A 19,426-nucleotide genomic window follows, 5' to 3' on the forward strand; every position below is an offset into this window, starting at 1 on the left:
GGGAGCCATTGGCGCATTCCTGCCCGCTGAGCGCATGTTTGCGGATGGATCTGGACGGGACAGGACGGGAGGGGCTGGGCGGGCGGTTCGCACCGGTGGACGGAAATCCAGACGAGAGCGAGAGACAGCCGGGCCTGGAGGGCGGGAAGGGGCTTAGGGAAGCAGGGAAGCACTGCCCGGGCACCCTTCCCCTGTGCCGGGCCTCAGAGCAGAGCGTCCCAATGACCCGGCTTGTCCTACCTACCAACGCGGGGAGGGGCTAAAGCAGGAGGGAGGAGGTTAGATACCCCACTTCTGCACCCAGCTGTGCAGCCAGTGCGATGGTGGACGGAACCCCCGTGTCCGCTCCTGTCTTCCCACCTCCGGTTCCTAGTCTGTACAGCGGGGACCGTCAGGCCGGTGGCTTTGAGAGCTCTGCCAGCCGGATCAGGCGGAGAGTCTCCCCACTGGGGTGGAGGCCTGGGAGTGTGACACTTCCCCTTCCAGTGGGAAGTCCTGTGGGGGGACTTGTGGCCACTTCTGGGGGGTGGGGTTGTTCCGTAGTGATTCTGCTTTCATTCCCCAGTAGGCTGCTAGAGGTGGGAACATGATCCTTCCAAACGCAGTGGCAGGCTCGGAGGCGGCCTGTGGCTGTGTTAGGGACTGGGGTCTCTGCGGATGGAGAGTGATTCAGATCCTGGCCCCCTAGAACCAGAACGTGAGCTTTCCTGGTTCCTCCACCTGGGGCCACGAGAGAGACGCTTCAGTCTGAGAGTCCTCTAGCACGGGAGGGGTGCTCCCGAGCGCCCCCTGCTAGCCTCTTGGAAGATCCGAGGGTCATCGCCCTTTTTGGGAAGGGTACTTGGTGCAGAGACGCGGGGGATTGGGTTGGGCCCGAGTTCCTGCGACCCGCTTGAGCTGGCGAGGTATTAGGGGGAAGAGGAGAGGAGTTATTACTCGAGGGAGGTCTACTTACTCTTGCACTTCCCTTTTTTCGCAGATGAGAAAATTAAGATTCAGAGAAAGGAAGGGACTTACACAAGGTCGCACAACTCTCAGTTCCAACTGATCCCTGGAGGATTATAACTATGGGAGTCAGGGGCTTGATAACCAGGGCCAGAGTCAGTGTATTAATTTCTATATTATACCGCCTTCCCTGGCTTAAGCCTGGGGCGTGTGTGTGCTGTGTGTTGTGTGTGTGTGATCTGTGCCCCAGAGAGTGTGGGTGTGTGTGGTTGGGGGCAGGGGATTGCGACACCACACAGTGCTGTCCTTTCTCTACGAGCCCTCTTTCCATTCTTTCCGCAGAACTTCTCCTCGCACTGAATCTCTCCTTTTGGGGTAGAGGGAGGGAATTCTCCCAGATTCCCACGGTCCGGCCTTCTACCAGGCACGGCTCCTTTAAGACTCGCCCTTCCCTGGTTCTGTTAAGGGGGGGGCGTGATCCTGTGGGCCCGCCCCTAGCTGGTGATAGGTCAGTGGGCGGGCGGAGGCGGGCCTGGGGGGGAGAGGGCCTCCCCTTCAGCTCTGCACCCTCCGCGCCCCCCCCCACCCAGTCTGGGGCTCCGGGTAAAGTTTCAGCCTCCGCACGTGACTCGCCATGGCCGCTGCCTTCGCCCCGCGCCCCTGAGCCTCGGCCCCCCAGACGGCTCCTCTCTCGGGACCCCGTACCCCTGACGCTTAGCAGCACTGAGGCGCAGGGTCAGGGCAGACGCCGAGCCCGCGGGCGCCCTGGACGGATTGCTTCCTCCCGCTGTGAGGTAACCTCTGCCCCGGGGATTTTGGAGAGCCCCGGCTCCCGCGGGCTTCGGGGCCCCATGGCCTGCCCCAGATAGGAGCTGCGGGCGGGGACCCGGTGCCGGGCGGGTTCCGAGGGGAACCCGGGGTTTCCTGGGCTTCCTACTCCGCCGCGGCGGAGCCCAGGGTGGGGGAGCCCAGTCTGCGCGTATGTCTGCGCCGGAGTGTTCGCGCGCAGCCGTGGGGCATCTGGGGCCGTCTGCCGCGCGTGTCCTCAGCGCCCGAGCTGTGGCAAAACCGCCGCTGGGAACTCCTACTCCCTCTCGTCTTTCTCTTCAAAAACAAACAAAAAGACTTTCAAACCTGTTTGGGGAGAGATCGGATGCCCAACGGACTAGCCCCCTCCTTTCCCTCCTGTTATCTGAGCTGCCCTGTGGTTTGGGGAGAATCAGCCCGGAGGCCCACCCCCACCGGAGCAGCCGGCTGGGGGGCGGGGCCCGCTCAGCTGGTGTCCCCCGTGGAGTGAGGGAGCCAACTGAATTGGGTGCGGGAGTCAGTGCAGTCAGGCGAGGCAGGTCTCTGGGTCTGTTGCTACCGTGGGGTTGTGGAAGCTTTTTGGGGTGAGGGGAGGACAGAATGGACTGGTTGTCTTTGCTTTGCTGAGGGTGTATGGGACCTGGTGCCACCCACGAGGAGGGGAAGCTGCTAGCCAGATGTGTATGTGGAAGGGGGGGGTGCTGGAGAAATCAGCTTGGCTGAGCCCTCCCTCTTCTCTGGGCACTGCCCTATTGTCAGGCTGCTCAGTGGGAAGGGGGGCAGGCCACCAGTGTGCTAGGCTGGGGATGAGGACCGACTCCTGTGAAAATCAGACAGAAAAAGCCTGGAAGCCTTGGGAGAAATTTTTCTGGCTCTGCCCATCCTCTCTTGGATAGGGTTCCCATGTGCTGGCATGGTGGGGTACCCTCCGCACTCACCTGGGGCCAGCTCCCTTCTCTTTTACCACGTTGCCTTCTGTCTTTGGGCTGTGTGCACATGTGTGTATGTATATGTTCTTAGAGGGACTTGTTCCTGACAACACTACCCCGCTCTGGGGCTTTGCTCCTGATCGCCATCCCTCCTCCACTTCCCTGGGTGGGAGATTCAGGGATGACTCCTGTCCCCTTCCCTGGCTGCAGTGGTCACGGGGTGGGGTTGTTCTAGGGAAGTAATTCAGTAAGGACGCCAGGTCTTGCTACAAAGTGGGCTCAAACCCCAAACTCTCCTCCAGGGCCTTGTGCTTGATGGGGAGGCTGGGTCGGGGAAGCCCCAGATTGGAGTGGAGATGGCTTGGTACCTTGGGGCTTCCCCTGTGGGGGGTGGAGATGAGTGGGGGGGGGGGAACAAGAGAAAGAGTATTTGGAGCTGGAGGAAGTTGGTGGGGGGGGGTCAGGGAGTTTGTGGCTATGAAAGATCTTAGTGCACTGGGAGGGGCTAGGACATCAGTTTGCTTGGGAGTCTGGGTCATGTTGGTCCTGAGATGGAGCGGTCGCTAGAGTCAGACTGCATTAGGCCCTTGGGAGCTGAGGATCTTAGCTTTGGAGCTTGAGGGTGTGAGTGAACGTGCATGAAATGGTCACGGCAGGAATTTCCCTGCCAGACTGGTGAGGGCAGTGTGGGTGAAGCAGCAGTTCTGAGAAGACCCTGGGCTTGGAATGGCTTACTCCTGGCCATCTCCTCCTATAACCCCTAAATTTCCATCCTTTGTTTGACCCTAAATGCCCCTGCTACCATTCTGGGACACTTTTCTGGTCCACCTCCTACTCCCAACCGTGCGGCAGCCTGGCAGGAAGCTAGCCGTGGGCAGCCCCCTCCTGATCACCCCTGTGCCTCCCCCACTGGGCACAGTCACCCACATGTGCCATGACGTGGTTCCTGCTACCTCGTCTGGTGTGGGGGAGAGGACACGGTCTGAGTGGCCCTTCAAGTCTGTTTTCGGGGCATTGACCCAGACCCTAGTTAATTAGCTCCCCTTCCCTAAATCCATTGGTTTTAGAAGCTAGCTTTGCCCCCCCCCCACCGCCCCGTGCGGACCTTTCCTCCAACCCACTTCTTGCTCAGACTCCAGGTTCTTTAGTGGGGTAGTTCTCAGAGCTGTGTGACATGAGGGTGGGATGTGCTCCAAAATACAAAACCTCAGTGCCCAGTTCCCTGTCCTTTGGGTGGTATGGGCTTGGGCAGGGCAGGGCTGGACCTGGGCTGGGCTGAGGGGTGGCTGTGTTGGGCCTTTCTGGAGGTTTGTTTAGGAGCAATGTCCCGGATCTAGGGTGGTGGGCATCTGGGGAAGGTAATCCTGTCCCTGTGAAGAATGAACGTGGTAATCTCCGCTTGCCCAGTGCCCCACACCCCTTTCTGGTGGCAGTGGTTTGGGGAGAGTGGGAAGCTGGCAGGGTCCCAGGCAAGACGGCCAGGGTAGTTTTGACTTACTGGGTTTTGGGAAAGGAGTGTGGCAACTGATACCCTAGCTCCCAGGGCTTTGGCTGCGCATCCCCTCTGATGCCTGCTGTCTTTCTTCCCTCCGTTCCCCTCTCCACCCTCTGGCTGCTGTCTAGAGCCCACACGGTTTGTAGGGGGATGGAGGGTGGGGGCGAGGGCCTGGATCTCTGTGTGTGTCCAGGGAGTGTTCTGGGGATTGGCAGGATTGGCTGAGAGTGTCTGGGTGTCCCTACAGGGTGGGCGGCATGCGGGGACCAGGCCCAGAGTGTGAGAATGTGTCAGCAGCGGTGTGTCTGTCCCCCGTCTGGGTCTGGCTCGGGTGTGGGTGTCTCTTGCTCGTCTGGGTCTGGCTTGGGTGTGGGTGTCTCTTGCTCGTCTGGATCTTGCCTCCCGCTCCAGTCCCCGCCCCCCCCCCCCCCCAGCTGGGACCGCCTGCTTGCTCTCCCTCTCTCCCCGCAACTGGAGCCTCCCTTGCCTGTTCCTGGAATTTGGAGAGGAGGAGGAGGAAGAGGCAGGCAGACAGACCTCCCACACTCTAGCCCGCCCACCTGGCATCATGGGGAAATGAACTAGGTGCTAGAGAACTCAGGTTTCCCTGCCTTCTCCAGACCCACTGACAAACGTCACAGAGTCTAGGGAGCCAGGTCATACAGAAGAGCCTTGGACTGCCACCGCCTCCACCTGCCTGGCAGTGATGCCTCCTTTTCCCACCCAGCATCCTGCCTGCCTGGTCCCTGCTGGGACCTCCAGGCACCACTGTCAGCCCTGGGGAGCTGGTGGGGGATTAGACTGCTGCCAGGCTGGCCAGCACCTGTTGCCAACCCCCAGCCCTGTAACTGGAGCTGGCCATGGAGGGGGCTACAAATGACAGGTGGAATTTCTGCAACCAGGCACCCCCCCCCCCCGCCCCCCGCACTGGATATGCTTTTCCCTTCCGGCCCGGAACAAGGAAAGCCTGCCCCCCCAAGTGTCAACCTGATCTCATGGATGATGTCCCAGTCCTGCCTGTGGGGGCAGGGCCTGAGAGATGGGCAGAGGAATGAGTTTATTGCTGTTTGCCCATTGACCCCCCTACCCCATTCTCCGGCTGCAGAGCTGGGCTGGCCTTGTTTAAGTTAACTGAGCTCTGCTGCTCTGGGAGGGCTGGGGGGCATGGGGGTTGTGGATGGGGGTGGTTCTCTGTTAATGTTTTAATTGCATAAAAACTGGGAGCTCAGCTCCCGACCAGTGGGGAGTCTGGGTCTGGCTGGCCGCCCAGTTTGGGCTAAATATAGTCTGGGACATCTGCAGAGAAGGGGAGGGGGGTGGAGGGAGGTTCCATTCCCCCCACCTTCCGCCAAGGTGCCCTCGTCTGGGCGGGCACCTTGGAGCAGGGAGGGGGGATTCCTCAGCACAAAAGGCAGGGGAGAGGCGGTGGGGGCTGGGTACAGTTGGGATCTCGCCTGTCTGGCGGCCAGCAGCTGCCTGAGATGAACCCGGAGGCTCAGGACAGAGCTGGAGTGGGGCACACGGGCTGGATCCAGTGGCTCTGCTCCCCTCCCCCCAGAGCTGCTTGAGGTCAGGCAGTCTCCGCGTGTCACCGCGCCAGGCCTGTGTGTCACTGTGACCCACTCGCTGTGGGCCTCTGTGTACACACCTACCTAGGCGTGGCTCCCTCCTGGCCCCTCCCCCGGAGCCTCTGTCCCCTGGGTCCTACCGCAGATCCCCAGCCCTCCTTCCTTCTGTCCCTTGGCCCACAGTGAAACCTCCAGCCCAGGAATCGAGACTTGAGAAGGGGAAGCTGCGGTGGGGAGTTCTCTGATCTCTAGTCACGGCAGGAAGTGGAGGGGAGGGGGAGCCAGGGGGAGAACCGTGAGTGGCAGGCTGGGAGGGAGGGCATGTCAACCCTGCGGACCAACCTCACACTGCAGTAGGGGGGTGGCCACTTTCCCGGCTGGCCCCTTCCCTCCCGCTCTGAGTGGGGGAAGCTTAGGGCACAGCTGATTCTCCAGGGGCTGCTAACAATCATTATCACCCCCCCACTGAAAAAAAAATGTCTTCCTGTCACGTGCCTGTCACTTCCTGTCCCACTGTGGTTACCGGGATGTTTGTTGTTGGTTACCATGGAGATGGCTGCCGTGGGCACTACCCTGGTTCTTGTGGGGAGGGAGCTGCCCCTCCCCCCAGACCCACAGTTGTGGGGGGGACTTGGGGGAGCCTGTCCTGGGGGCTGTTTCAGGCTAGTGTGTGTGGTCTCTGATGCCCCAGATCCCCCAGGGCCCCCCAGACTTCTGTCTGTGGGAAGGAGTCACAGCCACCTACTTAGACCGAGTGTTGGGGAGAGTGTGACCGTGTTACGCTGTGCTTAACTGGCTGACTGTGAGTCTGACCGGTTGTGCAGACCCTGTCCCCTCCAGCCTGGGTCATGTTGCCTTAAAGATGTTTCACAGAAGTTTGAGGAACCTCTGCTCCCTATCTCCTTTTACCCTTGGAATCATCTCCCATCTTGTGTTCTCATGGAATCTGCCTTCCTCAGGGAGCTTCTGTGATTTCTTGGGGTTCAGGCTGGAGTGGGAGGAGGCTCTGAGCAGGTTGTGTGTGTGTTTTCGGTGGTGGGGTGGTGGTGGCCTACGGACCATCCTCACCCCTGCACACAGCCTGTATCAGCTTCTGTCTGGGCGTGCAGGCCCTGTGCTTTAAGGGGAAGGCCACGAGACTTTGTGACCCATTTTTCCCACCCCCTGTGGGCTTCCCTCTTCAGCCAGAGATGGAGAGGAGAAGAGATTCCCCCTAGTTCTAACCCCCAACTGGTAGGCGGGTGTAGAGGAGGAAGTTCCTGGGGGGTCGATGGATGGGGGGGTGTGGGGCGGGGTACAGTCTGACTCAGGCCTGGTCTGGGGTCAGAGCCAAAAGGATATCCTGAGGCAGGAGGGGGGGGTGTTTCCAGCTTCCCTGCAGTCTGGGTCCCCGGGGAGAGGTGCTGGGAGGGGACTGGTAGTGCGGTGTCCTGCTGACTGTCTGCCCTGGGATTCAGAATCTCGCAGTCTCAGCTTTAGGGCAGGCTGAGGAGATGAGCATTGGGGGGTGGATTGCTGCACACACACACACACACACACATACACGCACACACACACACACACACGCACGCACATGCACACCCACACCCTTGCTCTGTGCTCCTGTTGTGAGAGAGCTCTGCTTCCTGCATGGCGGAGTGGGCAGACGAGTGGTGAGGGGGCAGTTGGCAAGGGGAGGGTGGGGAAAGCCCCATGCCAGACTGGGTCTAGGAACGGTGGTTTCCAAGCTGGGGGGTCCCCTTTGTCTGTACCCCTTTGGTCCCCCACCCAGACAGAGGTGCCTTTGTTTGGTCCACAAACTCCTGTGGTCTGGCTGTGGCTTCAGCAGGCTCATCTCTTCCTCTTCCTGTTTTCTTCCTTCCCTGTAGGTTGCTCCCTCTCCCTGAGGCCTGGGCTGCCCCCTGCCCTTTCACCTACTCCCTGCTCCGAAAGAAGACCCAGTGGGTTCTGGGAGGCCCCTTAGCACCCTGATCTTCGGAGGTTCTGAGCACGTCTCCTGGGGGCTCTGGGGTGCAGTCCCCGGGAACACAGGCATTGGAGGCGCCATCGTGCCCACCGAGACTAGCCTTTCCTTCTCCCAGAACCTGGTCTGTCCCGGGCTTGTGCTCTTCCAGTAGCCCTTTCTGCTTTGTGTTCACTTGTTGCCGAGCCTGTGGGCATGTGCAGGTCTGGTGACCCTGGGTAGCTGGGGCAGAACCCTAGGCCAGGCCCACTGAGGAGACATCAGATGCATTCTCCTGGGGCTGAGTGCTGCATCTCGAGGCAGGTGGCCAGTGGCAGACTCCAGAGGACAATGCTAGACTTCAGCGTTCCCCAAGCCCCTCTGAGGATGGGCTCTGGGCCTGCACAGGTTTGGGGCAGGTTTTCAAACAAGTCCTAGCTCCAGTGAGGGAGGCCTGGGGTCCCACAGGTCTGGTAGGGAAGAGGTGCCCTGTACCTGTTCTAGCCTCATCCAGGTGATCCTACTCAGGCCCCCCTGGGGTGCTGATCTCTTTCCAAGTGGGGCTGGCCTTGCTGGCTCCGTGCAGCTGGGACCCTGGTGAGCAAAAGGTAAACAGAGGACCAGAGTGGCCAGACTATGGGCTTGTGGAGGAAGAGAGGGGTGAACACCTTGGTCAGAGGAACCTTTGGAAAAGGGAAAGCAGGAATAGGGGTCATCACTGCTCCCCAAACCTTGCTGAAGATCTGAAGAACTTGGAGGAGGAGAGAACTATGGCTGTGTGTGTGTGTATGTGTGCGCGCACGCATGTGTGTGTGTGTGTGTGTGTGTGTGTGTGTGTGTGTGTGTCTTCCTGGAAAGTTTATAAATAGTTCCAGTCCACTCTTCTGGTTTGAAATCTGCCCCCATCCTGCCCTTCCCTGCCAGCTCCTGGTAGGGTAGGGGGTCCAAATGGGCAGCTCTTTGTTTTTACCAGGGCTCACGTTCTGTGTATGCCCTTGTCCCCCACCCAAGTTGAGCTGAACTTTGGGTGTCATTTGCCTATGATTCACTGACTGTCTAGAATGCTTAGGAAAGCCCCTGTCTCCCCTTCTTTTAAGTTCCCCAGTCCCGATCCCCTTCTGTCAGCCCCTCTGGGACTACCTGCCTTCTGTTCCTTGGGAGCCAGTGTTGCAGGGGAGCCTGGGGAGTGGAGAGGAGGGAATAAATGAAGAAGGGAGACTGGGCCAGCGGGACTTGGGGACCCCTGGCTCCTCTTCTCTGGGGATAGGAAAGGAAATAGTCTATTTCTCTTCCCCTCCTCTCCTCCCCAAATCCAAAGGTTTCCCTTTTTTTGCTTTGTGAAATGAAAGAAGGGAATTTGGGAAAGTGTTGTGGTTGGGCCTCCACCCACATCCCTGTCCTCAGTCTGGGGGGGAAGCAGACCCTGCAGAATGGGTAACTCTCTGTCCAGGGCCTGTCCACAGACACCAGCTGTGGCTGGGGAGAGGGAAGGGAGAGCGGACACATGGTCCAGGGAAGCACCGGGGCTGGTGAGAGGTGTGGGGACAGGCTCCGTTCCCCAGCACCTCCTTTATGCCCAATGCTGTGCTATGTGCTTTCTAGCACTTGTCTCTCTGAAGTCACACCCCCAGTTGTTGAGGGGTGCAGCTCACAAGCAAGTAAACAGATACTTTAAGAGGTTAAGTGACATGCCTAAGGTCACCCAGAGTGGCAGAGCTGAGATTTGACCCTTCAAACCTCTTGTTCTCTCTACCATCTTCATGGCTTGGTCAACTCTTGCCTTCTTCTCTGGGGATGTGAGTCTAGGGACATAAGGACTGGGCAGCTGGGGATGCCTGACAGTGGAGAAGGTATCCTGGCACCTTTTGGGAGTGAGGGAGGCTGCAGTGGGCTGGGTGCGTGGCTGGTGGTGGGCCCTCCAGCTCCCACCCTCTTCTGTGCCCAGGCGAGACTCAGCGGATTGGAGGTGTGGGCCTGTGGTTTTCTCTCCCTTGCAGGAGGGTACCCATGGGCCATGAAGCTGGCGGGTATGGGGTGGAGGTTGGATGTGGGTAGTTTGTTTTCCTTTTCTTTGGTGCTGGTTTTGATTCTCTGACGGTGTCTTCTCTCCCCCTGGGTGCAGGGGGCTGGGGCCCAGGTGCCTCCCCAAGGGTCATGGCTCCAGAGAGATGAATCAGGGCCTGTGCTCTTTGCCCCTGCCCCATCGTTCCTGACCTCGCCCATCCCTGTTCCCTGGCCAGCCTGGCTCTTGGCCCATTTCTCTGACCTTTACCTCCTCCCATGGCTCAAGGCCCTCCCCGGGGAGCTGAGTTACTCTGTACCAGAGTTTGCAGGCTGAGCTGGATTAGGGATAGCGAGGCTCTGATGGGGTTGGGGAGGCATTTCAGTCTCTCCCTGGGGTGTGGGTTTGGAGGCAGGGGATTTGAAGCTCAGTCCAATGTCTGACTCCTCACGGGCGGAGTTGAGGCGATAGGTCTCTCTCCTCTGGGGGCCAGTCTGGAATGCAGGGGGTCCAGACAGGACTGACAGAATCTACCCTCTGCCCCCAAAAGCTGGGTCAGGAGGCCTGGGGTCTGGAGTGAATGGCTTTCTGGGCGTCAGCCTCCTGGACCTTACCTCAGGTACGTCACGTATGACGTGAACCCACCTGAGTGTTTGTCAGGGGGTGCCCCTCAGTGTGTGTGTTTGGGGCTGGGCCCTCAGGGAGGCAGATGCAGAGGCCAGGCCTGGCTGTGGGAGGGCCAGGGAATGTGCAGCTCGGGAAGTTGTGGGGCCGTGGTCGTGTGTCTGTGGGGAGCTGTGTCCTGGGCCCGTGCACACAACCCCTGAACCATGTTCATTGTGTGCTAAAGCCAGGTGTGGAGAGATGGTATCTCCAGGTTCCCTCTCCTCGTGTGCGTGCCCGCACACACACAGGCTGGGGCACGCAAGCATGCTCTTGCCCACCTGGACACATTTCCATAGACCTACGTGCGTGCGTCTCTGCAAGTGTGTGTGTGTATGTGTGTGTGTATGTGTGTCTGACTGTCAACGCTGATGAGGCTCAGCCAACCCCTCCTTCCCTTCAGCCTGGCTCCCTCAGCTCGAGAGTTCCCGTTGTGTGGGGCCCCACCGGGGTGGGGGGGCCGGGGTGGCAGCTGGCCCGATGGGTGGGGCCCCTGTTCCCCTGACATCAGACTTCTCAGCCTAGGAGGGAATCAGCAGGGGCCTGGGGAGGGAAAGGGGCACCTCATTCAGGAGTAAGGAGAGAGGCATTATGGTTCACTTCTGGGGGAGCTGCCCCCCTCCCTAGCAAGTACCTGTCCCGCCTCCCCCTCCCTCAGCATGGCCCAGCTGGGCGCAGAAGTCCTGGCCTTGTCCACAGTGGCCTTGGCAGGAACTCCTCCATCCTAGGCATGGTGCTTGGCCAAGCTCTGGCTGTGTGTTTGTCCCCTGGACTCCAGGTCGGAGCCTGAAGCCTGGTGCTTCGGACCTGGTGTGGCCAGAGCTTGGGCAGGGGGAGGGGAGAGGGTAGGGGAGGGTTATGGGTTGGACACAGGGGCAGTCCTTAGTTTGGTTCTTTGGGACCCTGTTTTTCCTTTTCCCTTCCTTTCTTCTTTTTTTAATATTTATTTTTAATTTTTAAGTAAACTCTACTGCCAACACGGGGTTCAAACTCAAGACCCAGACATCAAGAGTTGGCATGCTCGGCTGATGGAGCCAGCCATGCGTCCCTCGTTCCTTCTTTTTAAGAGCTTTATTGAAATGTAATTCACTTACCATAAAATCCAGCCACTAAAGTGTACAATTCAGTGGTTTTTGTATATGCACCGCTTGTGTGACTGTCACCACAATCCATTTTAGAAAATTGTCAGCACTCCAAAAAGAGCCCCCCTCGGGGCACCTGGGTGGCTCAGTGGATTAAGCCGCTGCCTTCGGCTCAGGTCATGATCTCAGGTTCCTGGGATCGAGCCCCGCATCGGGCTGTCTGCTCCGCAGGGAGCCTGCTTCCTCCTCTCTCTCTGCCTGGCTCTCTGCCTGCTTGTGATCTCTGTCTGTCCAATAAATAAATAAAATCTTAAAAAAAAGCCCCCCCCCCCCCCCAGCTCTCAGCAGTCACCTCTCATTTCCTGCAGACCCACCTCCTAGCCCCTGGTAACCAACCGCAGTCTACTCTCTGTCTTTACAGATGTGCTTACCTTGGACATTTCATATAAATGGAATCATCAGTATGTGGCCTTCTAGAACTAGCGTCAGGTTTTTAAGGTGTACCGTGTTGTAGTAGTATATCTCGGCACCACATTCTTTTCTGTGACAGAATAAGCTTCCATATGGCTGCACCACATTCCCTTTACCCATTAGTTGATAGATAATTGGGTAGGGTCTACTTGTTGGCCATTTTATGAGTAATACTGATATGAACTTCCATGTACAAGTTTCTGTGTGAACTCGTTTTTATATCTCTTCTTGGGTAGAAACCTGGGAAGGGAACAGGCTGGGTCCTAGGGTAACTGTTTAACTTTTGGAGGAACTGCCACACTGTTGCCCAAAGAGGTCCTATTTCATATTCCCTTCAGCCTTGGAGGAGGGTTCCAATTCCTCCCTCGTTATTAGTCTTTTTGATTATAGCCACCTTAGTGGATATGAAGTGGTATCTCACTGTGGTTTTATTTATTTGTTTTTTTTTAAAGATTTTATTTATTAATTTGACAGAGAGAGAGATCACAAGTAGGCAGAGCAGCAGGCAGAGAGAGAGGGGGAAGCAGGCTCCTGGCTGAGCAGAGAGCCTGATGCGGGGCCTGATCCCAGGACCCTGAGACCATGACCTGAGCCAAAGGCAGAGGCTTAACCCACTGAGCCACCCAGGCGCCCCTCACTGTGGTTTTAAATGGCTGTGTTTCTTTCTGTCTCTCTCTTTGCTTTGGTCTTTCATCTAGGGTTTTCACATATATATAATGCTGTGTATATGCCATATGTGTGTGTGTACCTACATTCATATAGAAATACATTCGTGCACAGGTATTTGTGTATGGATATCCTGTGCCCCAAGTGGGTTTGATTTGAAGCACCCTCTTGTGGATGCTTCTCTTTTCCCCTTTCTCTCTGCTCTTGCTGCTGCCTCCCTGTCTCACTGGGTCCTGGGATCTCCGGGTTCATCTCTGTCTCTCTCTGCCCCACGGTGTTATCAGTGCATGTCCTCTGGTCCCAGCTGTTCAGATGGGGTATGGATCTGGGTCCACACTGTTGGGGGCCATCTGGTCCTTCATCTTATACCATTTCCACCCCATCCAGGGATATGGTTTCTGCAGACAGTGTGTGGGTGAATTGTTTTTTTAAACTTAAAAAAAAAAAAAAAGATATTTATTTATTTGAGATAGAGAGAGCGCACAAGCTGGGGGGAGGGTGGTACAGAGGAAGAAGCAGGCTCCCCGATGAGCAGAGAGTCTGATGTGGGGCTCGATCCCGGGAGCCTGAGATCATGACCTGAGCCCAAGGTAGAGGCTTAACCAACTGAGCCCTCCCAGGTCCCCCTGTGTGGGTGAGCTTTGAGTTTATCAGTCCCCCTACCCCTTCATTCGCCAGGGGTAGGGGGCATCCACCCTGGGCTGTCACCGCCCTCCTGATGCCCTGCCCACAGGTGGCCCATCATGCTGGTAAGCATCAGAGGTGACACCCAGGAGTCCTGGGTTCCCATTTCCCTATTTGTGTGTATGGCAGTGGGCCTCCTCCCTGGGCCTGTGGGACAAACCCGTCTGGGGTGTTAGGGCTTGGATTTTGGGGGGAAGTGGTGTAACAGGGGCCCCCTGACCTAGGAGTCATTTTTCTGAGAAGTGCCAATGCTTTAGGGAAGCGGCTTTTCCTCCCCCCCCCCCCCAAGCACACGGTTCTTTGCATCTTGACCTCAGGTAACCCACGCTGGGGGGAGGAGGGCCAGCTGCCCGCCTCTGCTACAAGGGTCCTCTGGGGTGGCAGACCCTGACCTTTCCCCTCAGGACTGTGGGTGAGAGGCCCTTTGTGGCTCTGGGCCCTATCCTCGTCTCCCCAGCCTGGCTGTGCTATCCTCCCACCCCCAGCAGTGTCTGGGCCCTGCTCCCAGGCTGTCTCTGCCAGCCAGGCATAGTGCCAGCTGTCTGCTCAGCCGGGTGCCACGGGAAAATCTCCGGCCGCCCAGGTTGGGGAGCTCCACGGGGAATGCCCAAGTACCCATTCCTCGGTGCCCACTCACCTGTCTTTTCTTTTTCTGCAGTGCCACAGGACATGGCCCCCCCAGCTGCCTAGCCAGGGCCCATCCAGGAGAGGCATCCTCTTCGGTGTCCTGAAGGCCAGCTCTGGACCTTCCCAGAAAAGTGCCAGCTCACAGAACTGCTTGACCAAAGGACCAGCTCTTGGGACATCCCCCAACCCACCCAGCCCCCAGCTAGAGTGGGGGATCCAGGAGGCTGAGATTAGCCTGCTGGCCTTGGACAGCAGCTCCGGGACAGAAGGGGGGGTGGGCCAACCACCCAAACCCCCTCTGGGCCCAGGCCCCATGCCCCGAGGAGGGGCAGCCTGAAGCCCGCCAGAGCCTCCTGCCAGACTGTCTGCCTGCCCTTCTGACTGTGGCTGCTTGGCATGGCCAGCAACAGCAGTTCCTGCCCAACACCTGGGGGAGGGCACCTCAATGGCTACCCGGTGCCCCCCTACGCCTTCTTCTTCCCGCCTATGCTGGGCGGCCTCTCCCCGCCAGGCGCTCTGACCACTCTCCAGCACCAGCTCCCAGTTAGCGGCTATAGCACACCATCCCCAGCCAGTAAGTGGGGCGGCGGGAGGCTCGGTGTGGGGGGCATTGTGGTGGGCAGCAGGTTGTGGGGCTGGGCCTCTGGGCACGCCTGTTCCCCTGCCAGTGATACCTTCTCCGGATGAGGAGGACCATCATTAGTGTGTGTGTGGGGTGGGGGACGGGGGACTCAAGGATGAAAGGCTCGAGGGCCCATCACGGTGGTCCTGTCTGGTGTTGGGGGTGGTAGAGGGAGGGCAGCAATAATGCTGTTGCTCGGGGCTCCTGGCGCCCTCTCCTGAGCTGTGCTGTTGAGGGCCTTATAAATAGCTCCAAGGACTGGACACAGAGGCCGGAGGCGGGTAAACAAACCTCTCGACATTTGGTGGAAATGGCAACTCTAGTGAGAGTGGCACCCCACCTCCGCCCCACCCCAGCCAGTGCCTCTGAGGGAAAGGGCTGGAAGGAGCAGCGGGCCAGGGCGGCTGGACCCCCCCCCCCCCCCCGCCAGCTCCGCCCACAGCTGCCTGGCGACCTCGCTGTGTCCCAGGAGGGGGCGCTGGGTCTGGACTCTGGTGGCACTGGCCTGCAGGCTCTTGGCCCGGCCTGTGTTTCCTCTGTGACTCCACCCTCTGCCATGGGGGTCGCCTGCTGGCAGGATGGGGGTCTCAGTACCCTTTCTTGGCTGGCCGAGCCAGGTAGTGGGAGGCGGCAGCAGCTCTGGCCAGCTGGCAGAGTCCAGGCCTCAGGCCTGCCAGGCCGCTTACAGTAACTCTGGCCCCCAGGGCCCGGCTGGGCACCAGGCCAGGGCTGGGGGTGGGGTGGGGGAGGGAGCCTGGGCCTGGCCTGGGGCGGGAGGGGTTAGCTGCAGAATGGGCCACGGACCGCCGATGGCCGGTCAGCTGCTGACCTGGGAAACGTGTCCCACCTCTCCTGGCGGGCAGGGACTGAACACCCTGCCCCGGGCACCCACTGCCCCTCCCACAGCCGCTGGCAGGCTGCCTGGCACCACTGCCCTGGGTGCCCGGCTGGGCTGGGTCAGTGTCCCCTTCTCTGTGTGGGGGCAGCACTCTCTCCCCGGAGCCAGGGAGTCTCTCTGTCCCTGGGGCAGGCCCTGGCCGGGCGCCTCGCTGCCCGCACTGGCTGTCTGCCCTCTGCCACCACCGCTTCCTGGACCTCCTCCTCTGGCTGTGCCACAGCCCCTCCCTCCCAGGCCCCACCGGCTGCTGGAACAGGGGCTCCCTGTCTGTGCCTCCCTCTTTATGACCTGGGACCAGGGGCAGGCAGGTGCCGCCTGTTTCCACTGTCCTGCCATTCACGCACCATCTTCTGTTTCCTCCCTCTCTTCCACCCTCACACAGCAGTGGCGGATGGCACAGTGACCTGGGAGTCGGGGACCTGATTCTGATCTGGTCTTCCAGTCTGTGCTAGGGGACAGGGAAGGCCAGTCTCTGGGTTCAGAGTTGTTGGGGAATAGGTGGGCATGTCTGTGGGTCCATGTGTCTACAGGGACTGGAATTTGTATTCTTGGCGGGGGTAACTGAAATGTCTGCTTCCTGCCAGGGTGGGAGAAGTTGGGGCCTTATAACCTGGTACCTGTGGATAAATTGTCCTTCCCCAGGTGATGGGAACAGAGCCCCGGGCACTGCTCAGAGTCGGAGGGACGCAGGGCGTGGCCTGGGCTCTTGCCCACCCTGTGTCAGATGAGCAGATGCCATGCCCTCCTCTAAATGTTGCAAGCTTCTTCCTCTTTCTTAGAGGTGGGGAGGGTTTCCGGGTCCCCCACTTCCCACCCTGGTAACCTTTTCTCCCTAGGGTGGGGTGCTCACATTTCGGGCAAGCGGTGCCTTCTCTGGCTTTCCCCACCCAGGTTAGGCAATGCCCCTTTCCTGCCCCCTCCCTCTGTGACTGTGTGGGTTTCCCTACCCCTCCCCTCTTCCTAGTAAACAACTTCTCTTCCTATCCAGAACCCCAGGTTCTGAGCTTCTCCCTGAGCTGCTCCTTCTCCATGACCAGAGGAGGCCATGGGCCTCGGGGAGCCAGGCATCTCCTCCTTTTTGTGTAGGACTGGGTGGCCTGGTGACCCAAGCTCCTCAGTCCTGGGCAGTGAAGCATGACAGATCAAAATTCACGTGTTGGAGATGGAGGCAGCCTCATTACCCTGCTCTCCCTGCCTAGGGGCTGGTGACAGGGGTCAGACAGTTCCTAGGAGAGGGAGACCTTGGTGGCCCCCATACATGCACGGAGCAATGGTCACCCTTTTTGTAGGGAACCTCCCAGATGAGGCCCTTTCCTCCCACTTCCCACCAACAGCGGTGTTTGGATAATCGCCCCTCCCTTTCCCATCCCTCTTCCCATGTGTGGAGGAGGCTGGACCTTGGCTGGGTGCCCCTTTCAGAGATGCGGTGGTCTGTGGAATGACAGGTCCAGGTCACTGTGGGGAGGGGTGGGTATTTGTCCTACTCCAGTCAGGGAGCCAGAGTGGGAGGCCTGAGAGATGGTATAGGATTCCCTCCCCACCTCCCCAGAGCCCCTGGGGCTTGATCTCTGAGGACTGGTATTTACTGTGGAGGGTTGGGATTCTGTGTGCATTGTGGGGAGGGTCAGGGTTGTGTGTGTTTTAGGGGTATGTGGGGGGGTCAAAGGGGTCAAGGCTGAGTGTGTGTTGGGAAAGGGGGTTAATGGTTTGTGTGTATGGGGTGAGAAGGTCAAAGGGTTGAGTGTGTTTTGGGAGAATCAAATCCAGAGCCGGAGAGGGGGTGTCTGTTTGTCTGTGTGCTGGAGGGGGCGTTGACTTAGGGTGTAGAGTCTCTAAAGCAGGAGGCCTGTGGATTGTGCTGTGTGTTTGGGGAGGTGAGAGTCTCTCTTATCACCAGTTTAGGTTGGAGGGGAAACCGACCTGCGTTTTTGGTTGCTTACTCCCAGACTTGCACGTGGGCTGGGGAGTAGGCAGGGTAGCTGGAGTTTGGGCTTTGCCACTTCCTACATAGGATAACCTCCCTGAGCGTGTTTCCTGGTCTGTACAACAGGGATATTACCAGAACCTCCCTCAAAGGCCGAGATTGGCAAGATCACTGATGTCAGGCCCTCTGCTCTGCCCCTTGCTTGCTGAATCCTTCCCGTGTCATTGTGTGTACTCCTTCCCACAGTGAAAAGGGACTCAGACCCCTTCTAGGTAGGAGTGGGAGAGAATGGGATGCTAACATTGTGCAGCACCTACTGTTTGCCCCAACTTTATCTCAGTTTCACAAGCCTTAATCCCTGTGATGCTGGGAGAGGGTCCTTATTCCCATTTGCACATGAGGAAACAGTGTGGCTGGAGGCGGAGAGACTGGGTTAAGTGAGCGGTGACGCTGAACCTGTTTTCCATTATCCAGATAGGCAGCTGCAGGAGGGTATTGTGGGGGGCACTCCTGGGGGGGGTTGGGGAACAGTGCCAATGTTGAAGCCCCCTCCCCCATGGCTTAGGTCCACTTCTGCCCAAGGACCTCCTGCCTTCCCCCAGTAGGGGGCGCGCGGGTAAGGCAGCCAAGCCACGCCCCCTGCTCTGTGTTTTGGATCCCTGAAGGCTGGAGGGAAAGAGCGCTAAGAGGCCTGGGCCAGATCTCCATCCTGTCCTGGAAATTGCGGATGCAATCTGTTCACACCCATCCCCACCCCCAAATCGGCCTCTGCAGCCTACAGGAGTTTGTAGAGCTCAGGAGGCACCCCCACACACACACTCACACACTGTAGGAACAGAGTGTAAAAGCCACAGTTCTTATTATTTTGTTTCTATTTGTGGGGTGGGGGCAGGGAAGTTGGAAACAATCAGTAGAGGAGACAGAGATGGGAGCCCCTTTCTGTCCACATATTGGTAGTGTGTGTGCCTGGAGACTGGGGAGACAGGGAGGTGTGCCCCTCCCTTCCGCTCCCCTGCCACTCCCTTCCCTTAGTCTCTGTCCTCCATCCCTCTGTCCTCTTCACTGTTCCCTGGAGGATAAAGAGGGACAGCTCAGGGAGAGAGGGTATTGCCAGTGACGACTTTCCTGGGGTCTAAGATGCAGAGTCAACCAAATGACTGGTGGATGGGATTTTGAGTGAAAATGGGGCCCTTCCCCCTTTATCTGGTAGCACTGATGATGCATGGACTCCCTCTGGCAGGACTCAGGGAAGGAAGCCTGTCCTCTTGGACTGGCCAGGACGTGAGACATTGGGTCCACCCCACGCCATGGCCTGTGTGCCCATGGAGATGTGCGAGTGCAGGCCAGGACTACCCTTTAGGGGGCTAGCATCTGTGGAAAGAGGAAGCATTTCCCTTCTCCAAATCACTCGGGGGCGGTGCCCACACTACCTCCTCCCTCCTCCTCCTCCTGGAGTCAGGCACAGCCAGTGGAGCTGGGTCTCCCGGGGTAGGCTGACTAGATCAGCCTCGGCTGGGTCAGCAGTAGAGGCCCTCCCCTCCCCGTTTTGAATTCTGAGTTGCTGGGAACCTCACCCAGCCCACAGACCAAGGCACCATGGGCAGAAGTCTTGAAAGGGATAGCTGTTCCTGTGAGGCCTTGGGCAGGTCACCCATCCTCTCTCTGGGTCTGTAGCCTCCCCTTTAAAGCAAGACTCTGAATGTGTTCCTGGCTGAGTTGCTCTGAGGCCATGTTGACCTGCTGGCTGATGAGAGCCCGGGTAAGCTTCAGCTATCCTGCAAGAGCCGCGATGACCAGGCGGCTGGAGCCAGGCACTGTCCCTGGGGGATGGCCACCCTGTACTGGGACCCAGTGTCTGGCTGGTTCCAGGTGTCCTGATTTCCTGTTTGTCATGCCCTCCAGTTAGGGCTGGGGACAGGAAGGGGCCTGGCACAAGTGGGGGCCAGTTCAGCCCACACCTGCTAAGTGGTGGGGAATGAGACAAAGGAGCAGCAGAGGAGGACGGGGCCTCAGGCCTGCAGCCAGCTGATGGCCTTCTCCCTCAGCCAACAGAGCCTTCCTCCCCCCTCTCTTCTCTCACTGCGCAGAACAGGTATCTCCC

The 19,426-nt window shown here is 58.7% G+C and overlaps 1 protein-coding gene across 2 annotated transcripts in view; it reads left to right on the plus strand.

Moving 5' to 3' along the window:
- Window positions 1-19,426, plus strand: part of RARA (retinoic acid receptor alpha) — a 44,490-nt gene that overhangs the window by 7,584 nt on the left and 17,480 nt on the right. Inside the window, exons 1-2 of one of the 2 annotated variants that reach the window (XM_045985041.1) lie at window positions 1,527-1,739; window positions 13,913-14,455. In XM_045985041.1, coding sequence (XP_045840997.1) covers window positions 14,278-14,455 — 178 coding nt within the window. In that variant the 5' untranslated portion in view covers window positions 1,527-1,739; window positions 13,913-14,277. Of the gene's footprint in view, window positions 1-1,526; window positions 1,740-13,912; window positions 14,456-19,426 lie in introns of those variants that run through there. The other variant, XM_045985042.1, reaches the window with a different exon arrangement.

The sequence above is a fragment of the Meles meles genome, chromosome 18, assembly GCF_922984935.1.
Source record: "Meles meles chromosome 18, mMelMel3.1 paternal haplotype, whole genome shotgun sequence".
In the NCBI taxonomy this organism is placed as follows: Eukaryota; Metazoa; Chordata; class Mammalia; order Carnivora; family Mustelidae; genus Meles; species Meles meles.